The sequence below is a fragment of the Mobula hypostoma genome, chromosome 1, assembly GCF_963921235.1.
Source record: "Mobula hypostoma chromosome 1, sMobHyp1.1, whole genome shotgun sequence".
Lineage (NCBI taxonomy): Eukaryota > Metazoa > Chordata > Chondrichthyes > Myliobatiformes > Myliobatidae > Mobula > Mobula hypostoma.
The window spans coordinates 174750496-174767732 of NC_086097.1; the positions used below are offsets into that span (position 1 = coordinate 174750496).

Here is a 17237-nt window from a genome sequence, read left to right on the forward strand (position 1 = left end):
ATTTCTTATTATAATTTATAGTTTTTAATGTATTGCAATGCACTGCTGCAGCAAAACAGCATACTCCATGACATATGCCAGAGACGCTAAACTTCATTCTGGCTCTGACAAGATAATGTCCGGGGTGGGTGGGGCCTTTGATTATGCTGATTGCTTTTCTGAGGCAGTATGAGGTACAGCCAGAATCCATAGAAAGGAAGCTGATTTTCATGATGTGGATGTCAGTGGTAATACCACTGATTAACTGATTTTGAACAACCGCAATGGCTGGTCTGGAGTCCTCTCAAGGCCTGACAGTTTTAAGGAGAGTGGAACTCCCTCCATAAAGGGCATTTGTGTACAGACACACTGTTACAACAATCCAGTAGGTTTGAGGTCACCGTGACTAAGAAAGATTTCATTTGAGATTTAGTTATTTAATTGAATTTAAGAAGTTCTTGTCTCTAGATCAATGGGCCAATCTTTAGCTGCAGGTCCAGTTATTTAACAACTACAAAGACACCAGATGCAAAGATCTGGAGCAACAAACAAACTGCTGGAGGGGCTCAATGAGTTAAGCATCTATGGGAGGAAAGGAATTCCTGAGGCAGGGTTTCAGATCAAATCATCAACAAACCTTTCCTCCCACAGATGCTGGTCAACCCACTGAGCTCCTCTAGTAGTTTGTTACACTGAACCACGACAGTTCCTTAAGCTATTTTGCACACAGTTCAAAATGTAGACTGAAGAGCCACACTGGTCTCCAAACTAATCTTCTCCATGTAAGAATAAGGTTAGGAAGAGGTCATTCATTCCCTTGGATCTACTCCATCATTCAAAAGATCATGGCTAACCTTCTAGCTGACCCTAACCACTTAGAACACAGTACAGCACAGCTTTGGACAGGCTATTTGGCCCAAAATGCTGTGCCAATGTTGACGCCGATATACACGAACTGTCCTCCGCTCGTGTATCCATATCCCTCCATTCCTTCATATTCATGTCAATCAAAAAGCCTCTTAAACTCTACCAAACTGTTTGTTTCCACAACTATCCCGATAAATCATTTCAGGTACCTATTCCACTCTGCATTAAATATTGTCCCCCATGTTGTCTTAAATATCCCCCTCTAACATTTAAAGCCTTCCTTTAGAATTTGACAATTCTATCCTGGGCTAACGGATCTGACTGTATACCCTATCTATGTCTCCCCTCAGCCTCTGACACTCTAGGGAGAGCAATCCAGGTTTGTACAACCTTGCCTTAGAGCTGATCTCCTCTAAACCAGGCAGCATCATGGTGAAACTCTTCTTTAGCTATTCCTTGGATCCCCATGCCCACCATCCCAATATCACTCAATTGCCAATATATACTTGTCAGGTATATTGTGATGAGTATATTCTTGCTGTCTGGATATTTAATGATGGTAAGTCTTGGCAAAGAAACTTTCCCAACTCTAAAAACACTTTTCCTCATCACTCCTTGTAACTTCTCCAAGCAAGAAACTGCAGGGAGTTTTGCACACGGCTTACCACATCATGGAAACTGGCCTATTTTCCATGCACTAGGTCTACATTTCTCACTGTCTCAGTAAAAAAGCCAGAACAATTAAAGGCCTCACCCATGCAGGTCATATTCTCTTATCCCCTCTTGTATTAGGCAGGATATACAAAACCCTGGAAGCACATAGGACCAGGCTCAAGGAAAGCTTTGACTCCACTGTTGTAAGACGATTAAATGGTTCTTGATCTCAGAATCTACTTCCTTATGATATTTCATCATACTGTTTACCTGCACTGCACATTCACTGTGGCCGTTACACTTTATTCTGCATTCTGTTACTGTTTTACCTTGTTCTACTTCGATGCACTGTAATGATTTGATCAGTATGCAAGACAAGCTTTCCACTGTTTTTTGGCATTTGTAACAAAAATAAACCAATTCAAATCCCAGATGACACAAAAGCCTGAAAGCACACACCACCAGGCTTGAGGACAGCTTCTACACCACTGTTATAAAACCACTGAACAGAACCCTGGTACAATAAGAAAGACTCTTAACCTCACTATCTATCATGTGTGGCCTTGTACCTTGCGGTCTACCTGCACTGCACCTTCTCTGTAGCTGTTGCACTTTATTCTGCATTCTATTATTGTTTTACCTTGTACTATGTTATTACACAGCTATAATGAAATGATTTGTGTCAGGAGTATGTAAGAGAAGTTTTTCACTGTACTTCGGTGTATGTGATGATCATAATAAACCAATTACCTTGTCTGCTTCCCAATTGTAGACCAGTTTTGGGCTTTGTACAAGTATCCTATCTTTACCTTTACTCTTCTCCCACAAACAGAAAGAAAGAATCTGAACCCTATGGCATTTTACATAGTAATCTCTTACTAGCTCTTCTTTCAGTTGGTCCTGACAAAGGGTCTCCGCCCGAAACGTCGACTGTACCTCTTCCTAGAGATGCTGCCTGGCCTGCTGCGCTCACCAGCAACTTTGATGTGTGTTGCTTGAATTTCCAGCATCTGCAGAATTCCTCGTGTTCGCCTGTTGCATTTTAGATGGCACAAATTTAAGGAGAATGACAATGGGCTGGATGTGAAATGCAGAATGTAATTATGTTGTTGTGATCTTGATTGGTGCTGCAAAAGGGAAAATTAATTTTCCAATAGCAAACTGGATAAATAAGAAAAAATATGCAAAAAGTATGTCAATGGAGAAAGAGCATTGATTAGAGTGGTTCCTTTAAGAAATTTGCAGATAGAAACGATAGGCTGTTCTCCTCATAGCTAAAGTAGCTGCGAAGTGATCCTTTAAGATCAAGAGGTGAGTAGAAAGGACTGATCGGGGGAGTTGTGGACATTTAGAACATCAGTCTCCCCTCCACGGATCCAGTCTGTGCTTCTCGCTGCCTTGGAGAAGCAGCCAACCTAATCAAAGACCCCTCCCACCTTGGACATTTTCTCTTCTCCCCTTTCACATCAGGCAGAAGATCCAAGAACCAGGCTCAAGGACAGCTTTTATCTTGCTGCTCTGAGACTGTTAAACAGGTCTCTTGTATGATAAAATGGACTCCTGACCTGACAATTACTTTGTCACGGCCTTGCGCCTTATTTGTCTGCCTGCACTGTACATTCTCTGCAACTGTAACATTATATTCTGCATTTGTTACTGATTTACCCTGCACGACCTTGAAGTACTAATATAGTGAAATGAACAAACAACAATGTTTTTCAATGTAGCTCAGTACATGTGACAGTTATCAACCAATTACCAAAGGGCTGATTAGAACTGGGCACTAATTTAAGGTGAACGGAAGGAGTTTAGAGAAAAAGCTACTCAGCGAGTGGTGTTCAGGGTCGGTGTCTACTGCCTGTAGGGTGGTGAAAATTGATTCAACAGCAGTGTTCAAAGGAGCTATCAGGAAAAACACTGACCATTGGGAACAAGCAGAACTGCCAACCTAACTAAACTGCTCTTTCAAAGGGTGATTACAGAGGGGATGGGCCAAATGGCCTTACTTTGCTGTACCATTCTATGATTCTGTGATAGTTGTAGATGGGTGAAGTTCCTTACTCAACTCTTAATTATGTTCTCAGAAATTACCTATTAATGTTGAAACACAGATCAGCTTCTGATCTCTCATCTTTTTATTTGGGGTCCTGTGCCAGAGCTGTTTAATCAATTGCAATTTTCAAAGGCAATAACAAGGCTAATTATGGTCATGAGAGGAATCAGTAACCTTTTTCAGCTGTGGGCAATAACAAACTCCCAGCTGAGAAAATTCCATGTCCAACCTCCATAAATAACATTATTACACCAGGGAGGGGGTTTGATTTGCTTCGTATTTGGCACTCAACCCCCAGAGGAGCAAGGAAGCATCTCTTCTTCAGCAAGCATCCAAACCACATGAAATTTGGCTTCATGTAATTTGGAAAAAAAAAGTATCAAAAGAAGTTGGATCATTGTTGCTTTAATCTCATAATCCTGCCAAGTGTTCCCATGTGGATATGGAGGGCAGGGATGTGGGAGGAGGGGTGGGGACGGGGTAAAACGGTGGAATAATATGCCTAAGATTTACAAGGGAAGGAATGATTAAGCTTTCAGAGGAGACATTCACCCTGTTTTTTGTCTTTCAGAAAGCCTGTTGCATTAAGTGTGTGGCCATCTGCTGTATAACAGTGCTCACCCTGACATGAAGTTGGACTGATTTCTGTACAAGCTGACATAATCAAGCAACCCTCTAGGATCATTTTAACAATAAATATTTCTTCTTCAGCCTGCAGTTTTATAAGTTTCCTCTTTCTGGGAATATACCGAATACTGAAATTCAAAATGACTCCAAACTCCAAGGCAGAGCTTGGAAATGGAAATAGACAGTTTGGAAAAGTCATCTTGCACAATTTCAGGAGGTCCCAAAGAAAGTATTAAAGCCAATTATTTTGTTGAGACGGTAGCGTGGTGGTGAAGTTACTGGACCAGCAGCCAGAGTTCTGGACCATTGGCTCGGAGGCATGAGTTCAAATCCTACCATGATAGCTGGGGAATTTAAATTCTGGTAATTAAATAAGTCTGGAATAGAAAAACATAGAAAACCTACAGCACAATACAGGCCCTTTGGCCTACAATGCTGTGCCGAACATGTACTTACCTCAGAAATTACCCAGGGTTGCCCATAGCCCTCTATTTTTCTAAGCTCCATGTACCTATTCAGGAGTCTCTTAAAAGACCCTATCGTATCTGCCTCCACCACCGTTGCTGGCAGCCCATTCCACGCACTCATCACTCTCTGCGTAAAAAATTGCCCCTGACATCTCCTCTGTACCTGCTTCCAAGCACCTTAAAACTCTACCCTCTTGTGCTAGCCACTTCAGCCCTGGGGAAAAGCCTCTGACTCTCCACACGATCAATGCCTCTCACATCGTATACACCTCCATCAGGTCACCTCTCATACTCCATTGCTCCAAGGAGAAAAAGCCGAGTTCACTCAACCTATTCTCATAAGGCATGCTCCCCAATCCAGGCAACATTCTTGTAAATCTCCTCTGCACCCTTTCTATGGTTTCCACATCCTTCCTATAGTGAGGCAACCAGAACTGAGCACAGTACTCCAAGTGGGGTCTGACCAGGGTCCTATATAGCTGTAACATTACCTCTCGGCTCTTAAAAACAATCCCATGGTTGATGAAGGCCAATGCACCATATGCCTTCTTAACCACAGAGTCAACCTGCACAGCAGCTTTGAGTGTCCTCTGGACTTGGACCCCAAGATCTCTTTGATCCTCCATACTGCCAAGCGTCTTACCATTAATACTATATTGTCATCATATTTGACCTACCAAAACGACCCACCTCGCACTTATCTGGGTTGAACTTCATCTGCTACTTCTCAGCCCAGTTTTGCATCCTATAGATGTCCCGCTGTAACCTCTGACAGCCCTCCACACTATCCACAACACCACTAACCTTTGTGTCATCAGCAAATTTACTAACCCATCCCTCCACTTCCTCATCAAGGTCATTTATAAAAATCACGAAGAGAAGGGGTCCCAGAACAGATCCCTGAGGCTCACCACTGGTCACCGACCTCCATGCAGAATATGACCTGTCTACAACCACTCTTTGCCTTCTGTAAGCAAGCCAAATCTGGATCCACAAAGCAAGGTCCCCTTGGATCCCATGCCTCCTTACTTTCTCAATAGGCCTTGCATGGAGTACCTTATCAAATGCCTTGCTGAAATCCATATACACTACATCTACTGCTCTACCTTCATAAATATGTTTAGTCACATCCTCAAAAAATTCAATCAGACTCATAAGGCACGACTTGCCTTTGACAAAGCCATGCTGACTATTCCTAATCATATTAAGTCTCTCCAAATGTTCATAATTCCTGCCTCTCAGGATCTTTTCCATCAACTTACCAACCACAGAAGTCTCACTGGTCTATAATTTCCTAGGCTATCTCTACTCCTTTTCTTGAATAATAATGATAAGGAAAATTTTGAAATGGTAACCATGTAACTTCTAGACTAGTGACGAAACTACTATTATTCAGGGAAAGTAACCTGCTGTCTTTATTACTCTGGATGACATGTGAATCCACCAATGTTAATTACAGTCATTAAGTTATAAAGCACAGAAACATGTCCTTTGACACACTGGCTGCCAAATACCGATCTATACTAATCCCATTCACCAGCACCGGGTCAGTAGGCTTGATGATTCAAGTGCTTGTCTATGGTTGACTCTTTACTGTCTCCTTAGGGGCTGCTAGGGATGGATAGTAAATCCTAGTGTTTGCACTACATCTAAAGTTCAAATAAGTTTATTATCAAAGTACATACATGTCACCATATACAACCCTGAGATTCATTTTCTTGCAGGCATTCACATTAAGTACAAAGAAGCACAATATAATCGATGAAAGACCACACACAAGATGAATAAACAATCAATGTGCAAGATACAACAAACTATGCAAATACAAGAAGATGATAATGACCTTCAGTTCATTTTTGTTCCATCTACTTTCTAGTAAAGAATTGTGATAATTTATTCTCAAGTTCTGGTTTTTGTGAATGTTGTCTATGTGCTTGTGGTGCTGCTGTCAGTAAACTTTTCATTGCACCTGTACATGCATGTACTCATGCAGATGACAATGAACTCAACCTTGACTAATAACGGTTTAACCGAATTCTTTATCACCCACGTGCAATTCTCCTGTTCTTTTATCAATGTGCCTATCACATAAGTTTTAATTGGATTATTTTTAGTCATCTTCAACTGCTTACGATATTAATGGATTATCTTTATTTTTCCTTCTTGCTCCATTACTTCCACCATATGCACAGCCTGGTATGAGAACTCTTGGGAATTTCAGCAACCCAAATGGCAGATACTAATTTGTCCATGTTTAACTGCTATTTGATATACACACAAAGGCTCTGTTGCTACTGTTGCCTTCCAAACAGCGGGTTTTCTTTTAAATTATTCCATCCAAAATACAGCAAGTCTCAGCTGGATCAAGCTCAGATAACCCATTTTCTTTTTAACCTGTCCAGGAGAACTCAAAGTACAGGAGCAGAATTAGGCCATTTGGCCCAATGAATATGTTCTACCATTCAATTGTGGCTGATTTAAAAAAAAAAATTCTCTTGCCATAATCCCACAGAAAACACTGCATAGAAACAGGCCCTTCAGCTGAATGACTCTGTCAACTGCCATATTCACGGATGCTGCATTTGTCCCATCTTTACTCTTCCCACGTCCCCATCAACTTCCCCAGAACCCAAATTCTATAATTTACCCACACACTAGGGACAACTTACAGTGGCCAATTAACCTGACAACCTGCATGCCTTTGGACTGAGAGAGGAAACAGGACCACTCATGGGGAAACCACATAGTCACAGGGAAAAACATGCAAACTCCACATAGACAGCACCAGATTCAGGATTGAACCTGGGCCTCTGGCACTGTGTGACAGTGGTTTCAACAGCTTATCGTAGCACTGTGTCAGTATTGGCAGAGAAGGTGAGAGAGGAACCATCCACAGCATAAACCTTTCCCACACTAACACATTGTCAGTGTTGGATATTGGGCTGTGTATACAGGTATTATAATGGACTGAGAGGATTGGAAAAGTAAAATCCTACAGGGTACTTCCATCTCAGTGTATGTAATGGGAGATGGTCACTGTTTTATAATGGGTATACAGACACAGGAGTCACACAAGACTAGATGCTGGAATGTAGAGTAATAATTAGTCTGCTGGAGGAACTCAATGGATGAAGTCGCATCCCTATAGGAAAATGGGCAGGTGAGATTTCCGATCAAGACCTTTTAACTGCACCTTATAAGGATTTTGACCTAAAGTATCAACTGCCCATTTCCCTGCACAGATGGTGCTTGGGCTATTGAGTTCCTCCAGCACTTTGTTTTTGTTGCAGACAGCCCATAGGGCCCTGGATTCTGGAGGAACAACAAATGCAAGTGGTGAAGCCACTATATTTGTGATCATCAAGAGGCCAGAATTAGAGCAGCTTGGATAGGTCAGCGGTGAAACTAATGGAGAGAAATCGAGCAATAGAAAGAAGAAACCTTTTACTCTCAGTAGTATATGACATCCTCTCTCCATCCTGCTTCCATCTGAGAGAATATATAAAAGCCAGAAAGCACATTACTACAATGCTCCAGTACAGTTTCTGTCCCACAAATTCAGACTCTCGATTGGACCTGTTGTACAATAAGATGGACTCTTGACCTCACAATCCGCTTTGTTTTCATCTCGTACTTTATCGCTTATCTGCACTACACTTTCTCTGTAGCTTTTACATTTTATTCTGCGTTGCTATTGTTTTACCTTGTTCTACTTCAATGCACTGTGTAATGAATTAGGCCACAAGACCATAAGACATAGGAGCAGAATTAGGCCATCTGGCCCATCGAGTCTGCTCTGCCATTCAATCATAGCCAATCTTTTTTTTCTATCTTCCTCAACCCCAGTTCCCGGCCTTCCCCCCGTAACCTTTGATGCCATATCCAATCAAGAACCTATCAATCTCTGCCTTAAATATGCCCAGTGACCTGGCCTCCACAGCTGCATGTGCAACAAATTCCACAAATATACCACACTTTGGCTAAAGAAATTTCTCCGCATCTCTGCTTTGAAAGGGCCCCCTCTATCCTGAGGCTGTGTCCTCTTGTCCTAGACTCTCCCAGCATGGGAAACATCATCCAGGTGACTTATCTACCTTTAGGTCTTTCTGCTTTTTGAGCACCTTCTCTCTTGTAACAGTAACCGCACCCACTTTTCTTCCTTCACAAACTACAACATCAGGCATACTGCTAGTGTCTTCCACAGAGAAGAACGACGCAAAATGCTCAATTAGTTCATCAGCCATCACCTTGTTCCCCGTTATTATTTCTCCTGCCTCATTTTCTAGCGGTCCTATATCCACTCTCATTTCTCTTTTATTTTTAATATACTTGGAAAGACTTTTACTACCCACTTTGATATTATTTATTAGCTTGCTTTCATATTTCATCTTTTCCCTTCAAATGATTTTTTTAGTTGCTCTCTGTAGGTTTTTTTAAAAACTTCCCAAACCTCTATCTTCCCACTAATTTTTGTTTTGTTGCATGCCCTCTCTTTTGTTTTTACAATAGCTTTGACTTCCCTTGATCTGAAACAAGTATGTATTTTGGCTCATGGGACAATAATAAAGCAAAATGAATACCAATACAATGAGCTGTCTCACGCTCCTACATCCTGTCACTCAACATTTCTGAGATACCCTGTGCAAACTTATCTTTTTCCAAAGCTGGGCAGTATACCAGAAAGACAATTGACTTCAGCTGCCCTTTAAAGAAGTCAAATAGTTTCACGAGATTGGACTTCAATTTCCTGGAAGCTATGCAGAGAATCCACAATAAGCAGCCCTTCCTCAAAGCTAGCATAAATCAGATCCCAAATAATGCTTTCCAAAGAATTCCCTATAGTACCATAAACCTCACTAGTCTGTAGCTCCCATGGTCCAATACATTCTCCTTCATTAATATGGAAAATAATATCGTAGCTCTTCTAACTCTTTGGAAGCAGCCCAGAGGTCAATGAATTATTGAATCTGTGCATGCTATTTCACGATAACATCCTATCTCTCTTTCAGCATATTATGGTAAACAGCAACGTATTTCAGTGTGGTAATTCTCCCAATTCTTGCTGATAGCTACAACTATTCCCAGCCAAGGTTCTTCAGTCACACATCATTTCAGTACATGGCACCATCTCCTTCAGAAGTGAAGGCAAACCCAAATGTAAGTGAGTCCCGGGTTCACACAGGATCAAAACGTACCTCTTGCTGATTTAGATTCAATGCACATCTGCTTGTTGGGTTCTGCTTCCAAACTTTGGTTCAATTGAAGTTGTGACAATTAAACTTAGAGTGTAGTTGTTTCTGTACAGTAATTTATGTTGGGTAGAGTGACTAGCAAAGCAGCTACCTCCAGTGTCCCAGTTTTGATCCTGACTACCAGCGCCCTCTGCAGAGATTTTGGATGTGACCAGATGCAGTTTCCTCTCATGGCCTAAAATATGGGCAGTTGCTGGGTTAATTGGCCACTGTGAAATACCCCAGGTGCATAGGGTAGAATTTAGGTGAAACTGATGGGAATGTATGAGGGTAGGGTAGGATTAATGCTAAAATGGGTGTTAGGTGATTTATACAGACTCGGTGAGACAAATGGCCTGTTCCTGTGCTATATCTGTGACAATAAGTACAAGGTAACAAGAGTGATTTTCGATTCTTATGGCATAAACCAAGTCCACTCTGCCCATTGTTTCTGTGCTAGCTCCTGGAAACTCTGTTTAGTTTGCTGTTGGAACCCTTTCCTGGTGAATCTGCTTCCAGCTCCCAGCAGATTCGTGATCATAGCTCCCTGAGTAAATAGAATTCTCGTCCCTTGTTTTTCATTTGTCAATTACCTTAAGTGTGTATCCCCAGTCACTGACTCCGCTGCAGGAAAACAGGTTCTTCTTATCTGGTTTTCCAAAGCCCTTCACCTTATCTCCCTACCTAAGCTCTACTGTTACGTGTGTTTTATGATTGCTTCCTGAATTCTAACGATGCATAGCATTGCCCATTGCCTCTCGAGGGTTTCTAACATCTTTCCCTTTATCTTAAATGGCTTCAGTTAATTTTTATTTATATCCTTTCCCCATCTATGCATAATGGAATCTTAGATTAATTTATTACTAAAGCAATGATTTGCCTCATTGACTGGAATTTGATGATACAAATGATAGTCTTTCGAACTGGGAGGCTCATTATCAGATGTTTTAATGGATAGATTGTTCAGATCTCCATGGTAACTGCAGCACATTGCAGCTGTAAATGATTTACTCATATGACCAACTTTCATAATCAAAATCCTTTGGACACCTTTGTGCTCTCTAATATCCTGCTCATTAACAGTGAGAAATAAGATAGATAGGTAGATAGATAATTTATTGATCCCAAAGGAAATTACAGTGTCACAGTAGCATTACATATGCCCAGAAATACAAATAGTAGAAGAGAAGTAAGAAAGAAAAAAAAAATTAGTTACCTCAAACAGTCTAACCGAAGAGGGTCATCACTTCCCCGGCTACAGGTTGACTCATTATAGAATCTAATGGCTGAGGGTAAGAACGACCTCATATAGCACTCTTTGGATCAGCACAGTTGTCTTAGTCTATTTCTGAAAGTGCTCTTCTGTTCAGTCAAGGTGGCATGCAAAGGTTGAGAAACATTGTGCAAAACTGCCAGGATTTTCCGGAGGGTTCTTTGTTCTACCACAGCCTCTAGTGTGTCCCATTTGACTCCAATAACAGAGCCAGCCTTTCTAATCAGTTTATTGAGCCTGTTGGCATCATCCATGTTGGTGTCATTGCCCCAGCACACCACCACATAGAAGATTATATTGGCAACAACAGACTGATAGAACATGTGAAGGAGAGGCCTACATACTCCAAAGAACCTCAGTCTCCTCAGGAAGCAGATGTGACTCCAGCCCTTCTTGTACACAGCCTCTCTGTTGGTGCTCCACTCAAGTCTGTCATCCAGGTGCACCCCCAGGTACACTTGTAGGTCCTCACCATTAATAGTAACAGGGAGCAATGCAGGCTTAGTCTTCCTAAAGTCCATCACCATCTTCTTTGTCTTACTGATGTTGAGCTGCAGATGATGCAGCTTGCACCATTTGACAAAGTTCTCCACCAGGGCCCTGTATTCATCCTCCCATCCTCCCTTTATATACCCAACTGTTGCTGAGTCAATAGAGAATTTCTGCAGATGACATGACTCAGTGTTGTATCTAAGCTCCGAGTTATACAGCATAAATAGGATGGGAGTCAATCTGTGGCAGCATAAACCAAACGATGCTGAGCAGAGAGACTGTCAGAATACCCTAGGGAGATAGAATCTCTTTCCCCAAAAGCAAGAGAGGAAAGAGTTTTAAAGGGGATATGAAAAGTAAGGTTTTTTTTATATACAGAGGGCTTTTGAAGTCTAGAGGATGTTGGCAGAGGAGATGCCAAATCAGATGCCATCACTACAGTTCAGGAACTTTCACACAGATTCTTGAATAGGCAAGGCATTGAATATGGACCTAATGCAGGGCAAATGGGCAAAAAGGTCAGCATTGATGTGGCCTGTTGCTGTGCTGTATGACTCTACGACTCTCTATTGTTCGGTCTCTTGAGCCTGTCAATTTCCTTAGTGGCTGAAAATTCAGCATTCCCTTTGATGAGTACATAGATTGGAGGGATTTAGTGGGATGTGGGCCGATCACAGGCAAATGGTTCCAATACAATTGTCAGCAGGAACAAGTTGGGTCGAAGTACATGTTTCCATTTAATATTAGTCTATGATGCTGATCTGAATTCATAACAAAAGATCTCCAGTTCAAATCCCCAGGGACTGTGTAGCTTTCAAAGTACAGATGTACTTGGATTGTAGATATGGATCTTTGCCAGCCTGTAACATTGACATTTATGTGTATGTATTGTAATTTTAAAATATTATTTGTATGTAATCACTGAGTTTTTGTGTAAAGACATTGGCATCTTTTCTGGTATGTACAATACATAATCCAACAGCACATAAAAACTGAGTTCATGAACTATTCGGGGAATCTCAAATGTCTAAGCAATTGGGCTTTGGGTGTATTCAGACAGTTGATATTGAGATTGGATAATTACAACGTTCAAAAGATATCTAGTCAGGCATGTGGACGGAAAAGGTTTAGAGGGATAAAGCTGGCAAATTGCTTTATTATTGTTACATTTACCAAGGCACAGTGAAAAACCGTGTTGCGTACAGATCACACACATCACGACAACACTGCAATGAGGCGGTGCTGAAAGAGGACAGCTCTGGTGGAAGTCAGGTCAGAGGTAGCATAGTCTAGGGGTTTGAGTGGGTTGAAGACCGGCTAGGGAAGTGCTGGAAAGGGAGAGTGTGGAAGAGCTAAAGATTTGCTTTATTTGTTTCAAGTACATCAAAACATACAGTGAAAAGTGTCTACTGCGTCAATGACCAACAGAGCATGAGGATGTGCTGGGGGCAACCATCATTCCGGCGTCTAGCACCATCATTGCATGCCCACAGCTTGCTAATCCGTACATCTTTGAAATGTGTGAGAAACATAGCGCCTACAGAACACACATGCAGTCCCCGGGAAAACATACAAACTTTTTACAGAGAGCTGTGTGAAATGAATCCAAATTGCTGGTGCTGCTAAGCACTACACCAACAGTTCTGCTACCATGCTGCAAGATGGATGCAGTAGGCCACTGTGACAATGAGGTTTTGTGGTGAAGTGACAGGATCCATTCTAATCAAATCTTCATCAAACAAAACATGCAATAAAGAGATTCAAAACAAACAAATGGCTTCAGCTGTCCTGCACTGCAACGTGATCTCATCTTATCCTTCCAGCTGGAACCGTGCTTTTGATCCCTTGCTCATTTGGCTCTATGGTTAGTTATGGCAAGTCTGAGGCTAGCCAACTGGACGATACAAGTGTAAACCCTCTGGACCACATGCTCCAAATCCGGTGCTACTCTCAAACCCTGCAATCATGGAAAAATGTGGTGTTGCTCCAGTTCTAGCCTCTTCTGCATTTGCATTTTCTATCACTTCAGCCAGCAATGATACCAACCTGGTCGATGACCAAGAGGTAGGTACAAGGATTTGGATTTTAGCCCATAGATGGCAGTGGTGATATGGTGTTACCTTGGGGTATTTTTAATACTGATATAGTAACATACAAGGATTTCTTATCTTTTTCATGGGGCACAGTTGGTGGCAAGCCCAACACTTACGGCCTGTCCCTTTCCCTGAAGGCTTGCTGAGCCATTCTAGAGAACAAATGAAAATATGAGCAGAGTAACCCCTCAATCCTGCCCCGCCATTCCATACAATAGTGGCTGATACTGGTTTCAACTCTTCTTATGCGCCAATTCCCTGTAACCCTCTGTTCCTCAATATTAACTGCTTTTGATATTCCAGCTTCCACAACCCTTTGAAATATACAATTCTAGATATTCATCACACTCTGTGAAAAGTATCCATCTGCATTTTAAGTGACTGAACCCTTGTCTTGTAACTATGTCCTCTATGAAACTCTTACTCTCGTGAAAACATCTCAATGTTTACCTGTTGCACACCTCAGAATCTTATATGTCTCAATGAGGCAATTCCTCATTATTCTAAATTTCAATGAACATAAAGCCAAAATGCTTATGATCTCAAAGGGAACTAACTCACAAGACAATGGCACTGGAGCCAGATACATCATGGGCACATCCCTCCTCACTACCAATGGTATCTACATGAGGCACTGGCTCAACGAATTAACATCTATCACCAAAGGTTCTCGGGCAGGAGGGACAAAAGCCAGAAGTCCCACAACTCCAGGTTCAAGAAAGCTATTTCCCTTCAATCATTTAGTTCTTGAACCCACCTGCACAATCCTAATCACTACCGCAGTATAGCAACACTATGGCCATTTTGCACTAAACTGGACTTCCTATTTTTGTTCCAATTGTGTTCTTTCTTGTAGAATTTTTGTATAATTTAATTCTAATTTATGTTTTTCTTGTGAATGTTATGTATCTGATGCTACATGCCTGTGCATACATATATTCGCACTTATGGCAATACGCTCAATTTTCAACTCTGACATACAAGCCAGACTTCCTGCAAAGCAGGACATTAATTAGCCTTTAGTTCTTTCCAGACCTCTAGCCCAGGCCTTTAAATTAGCAGTACGTATTCTGCAGTAACAACTCCCGACTGAGTAAGCAGAAGGATTAAACCTATTGATTGATAACCTAGACACCAGTTAGGAACCAGACAGCAGAACAAGGGAAAAAATAGAAACCTCAAATATTTATCATTGAACTGTTAGGTATCAATGCACTGAATTTGTTATGAGACAATTTACCAAGCAAAGATCTACAGGGAGCATGTAAGGTTAGATCTACAAAAGACAAGACATATGGCTTCCCCTCCCACTACATAATGAGGACACTTCAGAAGTGGTTCATTGCCTGCAAATGTTCAGGGACATTTTAAAGGTCATAGTATTCAGACAAATCTGCCTTTTCTCTGTGAGGGGGACTACACAGCGGACGCATCTTTGATCTAAGATATCTATTGTGTTTATCAAAATGTTGTTATGACTGTATTTGTTTATTTTCATGCTCTCACTACTAACATTTTCAAAATTTAATGCAAATAGGAGAATTTCATGAGTTACAGAATTATGCGGAAACAAGCCCAACTTATTCAGGCCAAGTGAGTTGCATATCTAAGCTAGCCCCGTTAGCCTGTGTTTGGCTCATATCCCTCTAAACCTTTCCCAACCAAGTCAGAATGCCCTTTAAGTGTTATTGGACTGGCCCCAACCACTTCCTTTTAAGTCCCAGAGAATAAAGTGGGTGAAGTGTTTGAAAGGTGAGCGCATCGCTGGCAGCTATTGTGGAAGGCTTCCTCCAAACAAAACTACTCCTACTTGCCTCCCCAATTGAAGAGTGGAGAGTATCCTAACTGACTGCATCACAGCCTGGTATGGAACTACCAATGCCCAGGTACAGAAAGATCTACAGAAAGCCCAGTTCATCAAGGCACCATTGAGCACATTTCTATGGAATGCTGCCACAAAATAGCAACATCCACCATCAATAACCCCACCATCCAGGCCACGCTCTCTTCCCACTATTACTATTGGGCAGGAGGTACAGAAGCCTGAGGTCCCACGGCACCACGTTCAGGGGTATCTTGGTATATGTGACAATAATAAATCAAAACAGATCAGCGCCATCAAAAAAATCACTCCATCTAACTCCACTTTCCAGCACCACTCTATAATCCTTATAGGTCATAGTTCTGCAGCCACATATCCAAGTACAATTTAAACATGAGATGAGGGTTTCCGCCTCTCCCCTCCTTTCTGACAGTGAGCTTGAGACCCTACACCATCCGGGTGAAAATACTTTCCTCATCTCTTCTATAATTCTAGCAGTAATTTTAAATCTGTCCCCCCTGGGTTGTTGACCCTTGTGCTAAGGGAAATCGCTCTTTCTTATTCACTATATAATTGAATATGCTATTCTTATACACTGTACTTAGTAAACCAACTCCCATTTCTGATATTTTTAGAACTTTTCAAATAGAAATATTCAAAGAAAATGAATCGCTGATGCTTAGATATTTTCAGATCTTAAAAGACGCATTGAACAGGGCATGTGGGGATGGCCCACACCAGTTATATGCTCTGCCATCCTATCCGAGTGTTTTAGCACAGGCAAGGCCCCAAATCCCATCAGATGGGTCTATTGAGGAATATAGGGTAGCAAGAAAGGAGCTTAAGAAGGGGCTGAGGAGAGCAAGAAGGGGGCATGAGAAGGGCTTGGTGAGTAGGATAAAGGAAAACCCCAAGGCATTTTTTAATTACATGAAGAACAAAAGGATGACAGGAGTGAAGGTAGGACCAATTAGAGATAAAGGTGAGAAGATGTGCCAGGAGGCTGTGGAAGTGAGCGAGGTCCTCAATAAATACTTCTCTTCGGTATTCACCAATGAGAGGGAACTTGATGACAATGAGGACAATATGAGTGAGGTTGATGTTCTGGAGCATGTTGATATTAAAGGAAAGGAGGTGTTGGACTTGTTAAAATACATTAGGACAGATAAGTCCCCAGGGCCTGACAGAATATGCCCCAGGCTGCTCCATGAGGCAAGGGAAGAGATTGCTGAGTCCCTGGCTAGGATCTTTATGTCCTCGTTGTCCACAGGAATGGTACTGGAGGACTGGAGGGAACCTTTCCTATCCATGTATAAGTCCACCCACCTCTACCACTTCCTTTGGCAGCTTACTCCATGTACACACTATCCTCTGTGTGAATAACTTTTCTCACAGTTCCTGTTCAGGTTTTTATTTGTTAACTAATAACCCTGCTGACTTTTATTTTGAAATTCAGTTGGACCACAAGAAGGCAGCCATTTTTATTATTAGTAGAGTTTTTCAGTCAGACTGAAGCATACGTACACAATCCTTCCTTATGTTTGTGCCATCAAAATCATTGATTGTAAGTGTTGTTTTAGTGCATTAAGCAGAACACTATCTGAGCAGCTTTTTGTGTTAGTATTATGTAAAAGTTTATTCCTGATGATCAGCCTTGGTAATTTAAAGAAAAGCTTACA

At 41.6% G+C, this 17237-nt stretch overlaps 1 protein-coding gene across 3 annotated transcripts in view; it reads right to left on the minus strand.

The window, feature by feature from the left end:
• Nucleotides 1-17237, minus strand: part of LOC134352590 (potassium voltage-gated channel subfamily S member 2-like) — a 100268-nt gene that overhangs the window by 37904 nt on the left and 45127 nt on the right. The window contains exon 1 of one of the 3 annotated variants that reach the window (XM_063059869.1): nt 9843-9901. The exons of the other annotated variants lie outside the window; for them this stretch is intronic. Coding sequence (XP_062915939.1) covers nt 9843-9870 — 28 coding nt within the window. The 5' untranslated portion in view covers nt 9871-9901. Of the gene's footprint in view, nt 1-9842; nt 9902-17237 lie in introns of those variants that run through there. 3 annotated transcript variants of the gene reach the window in all.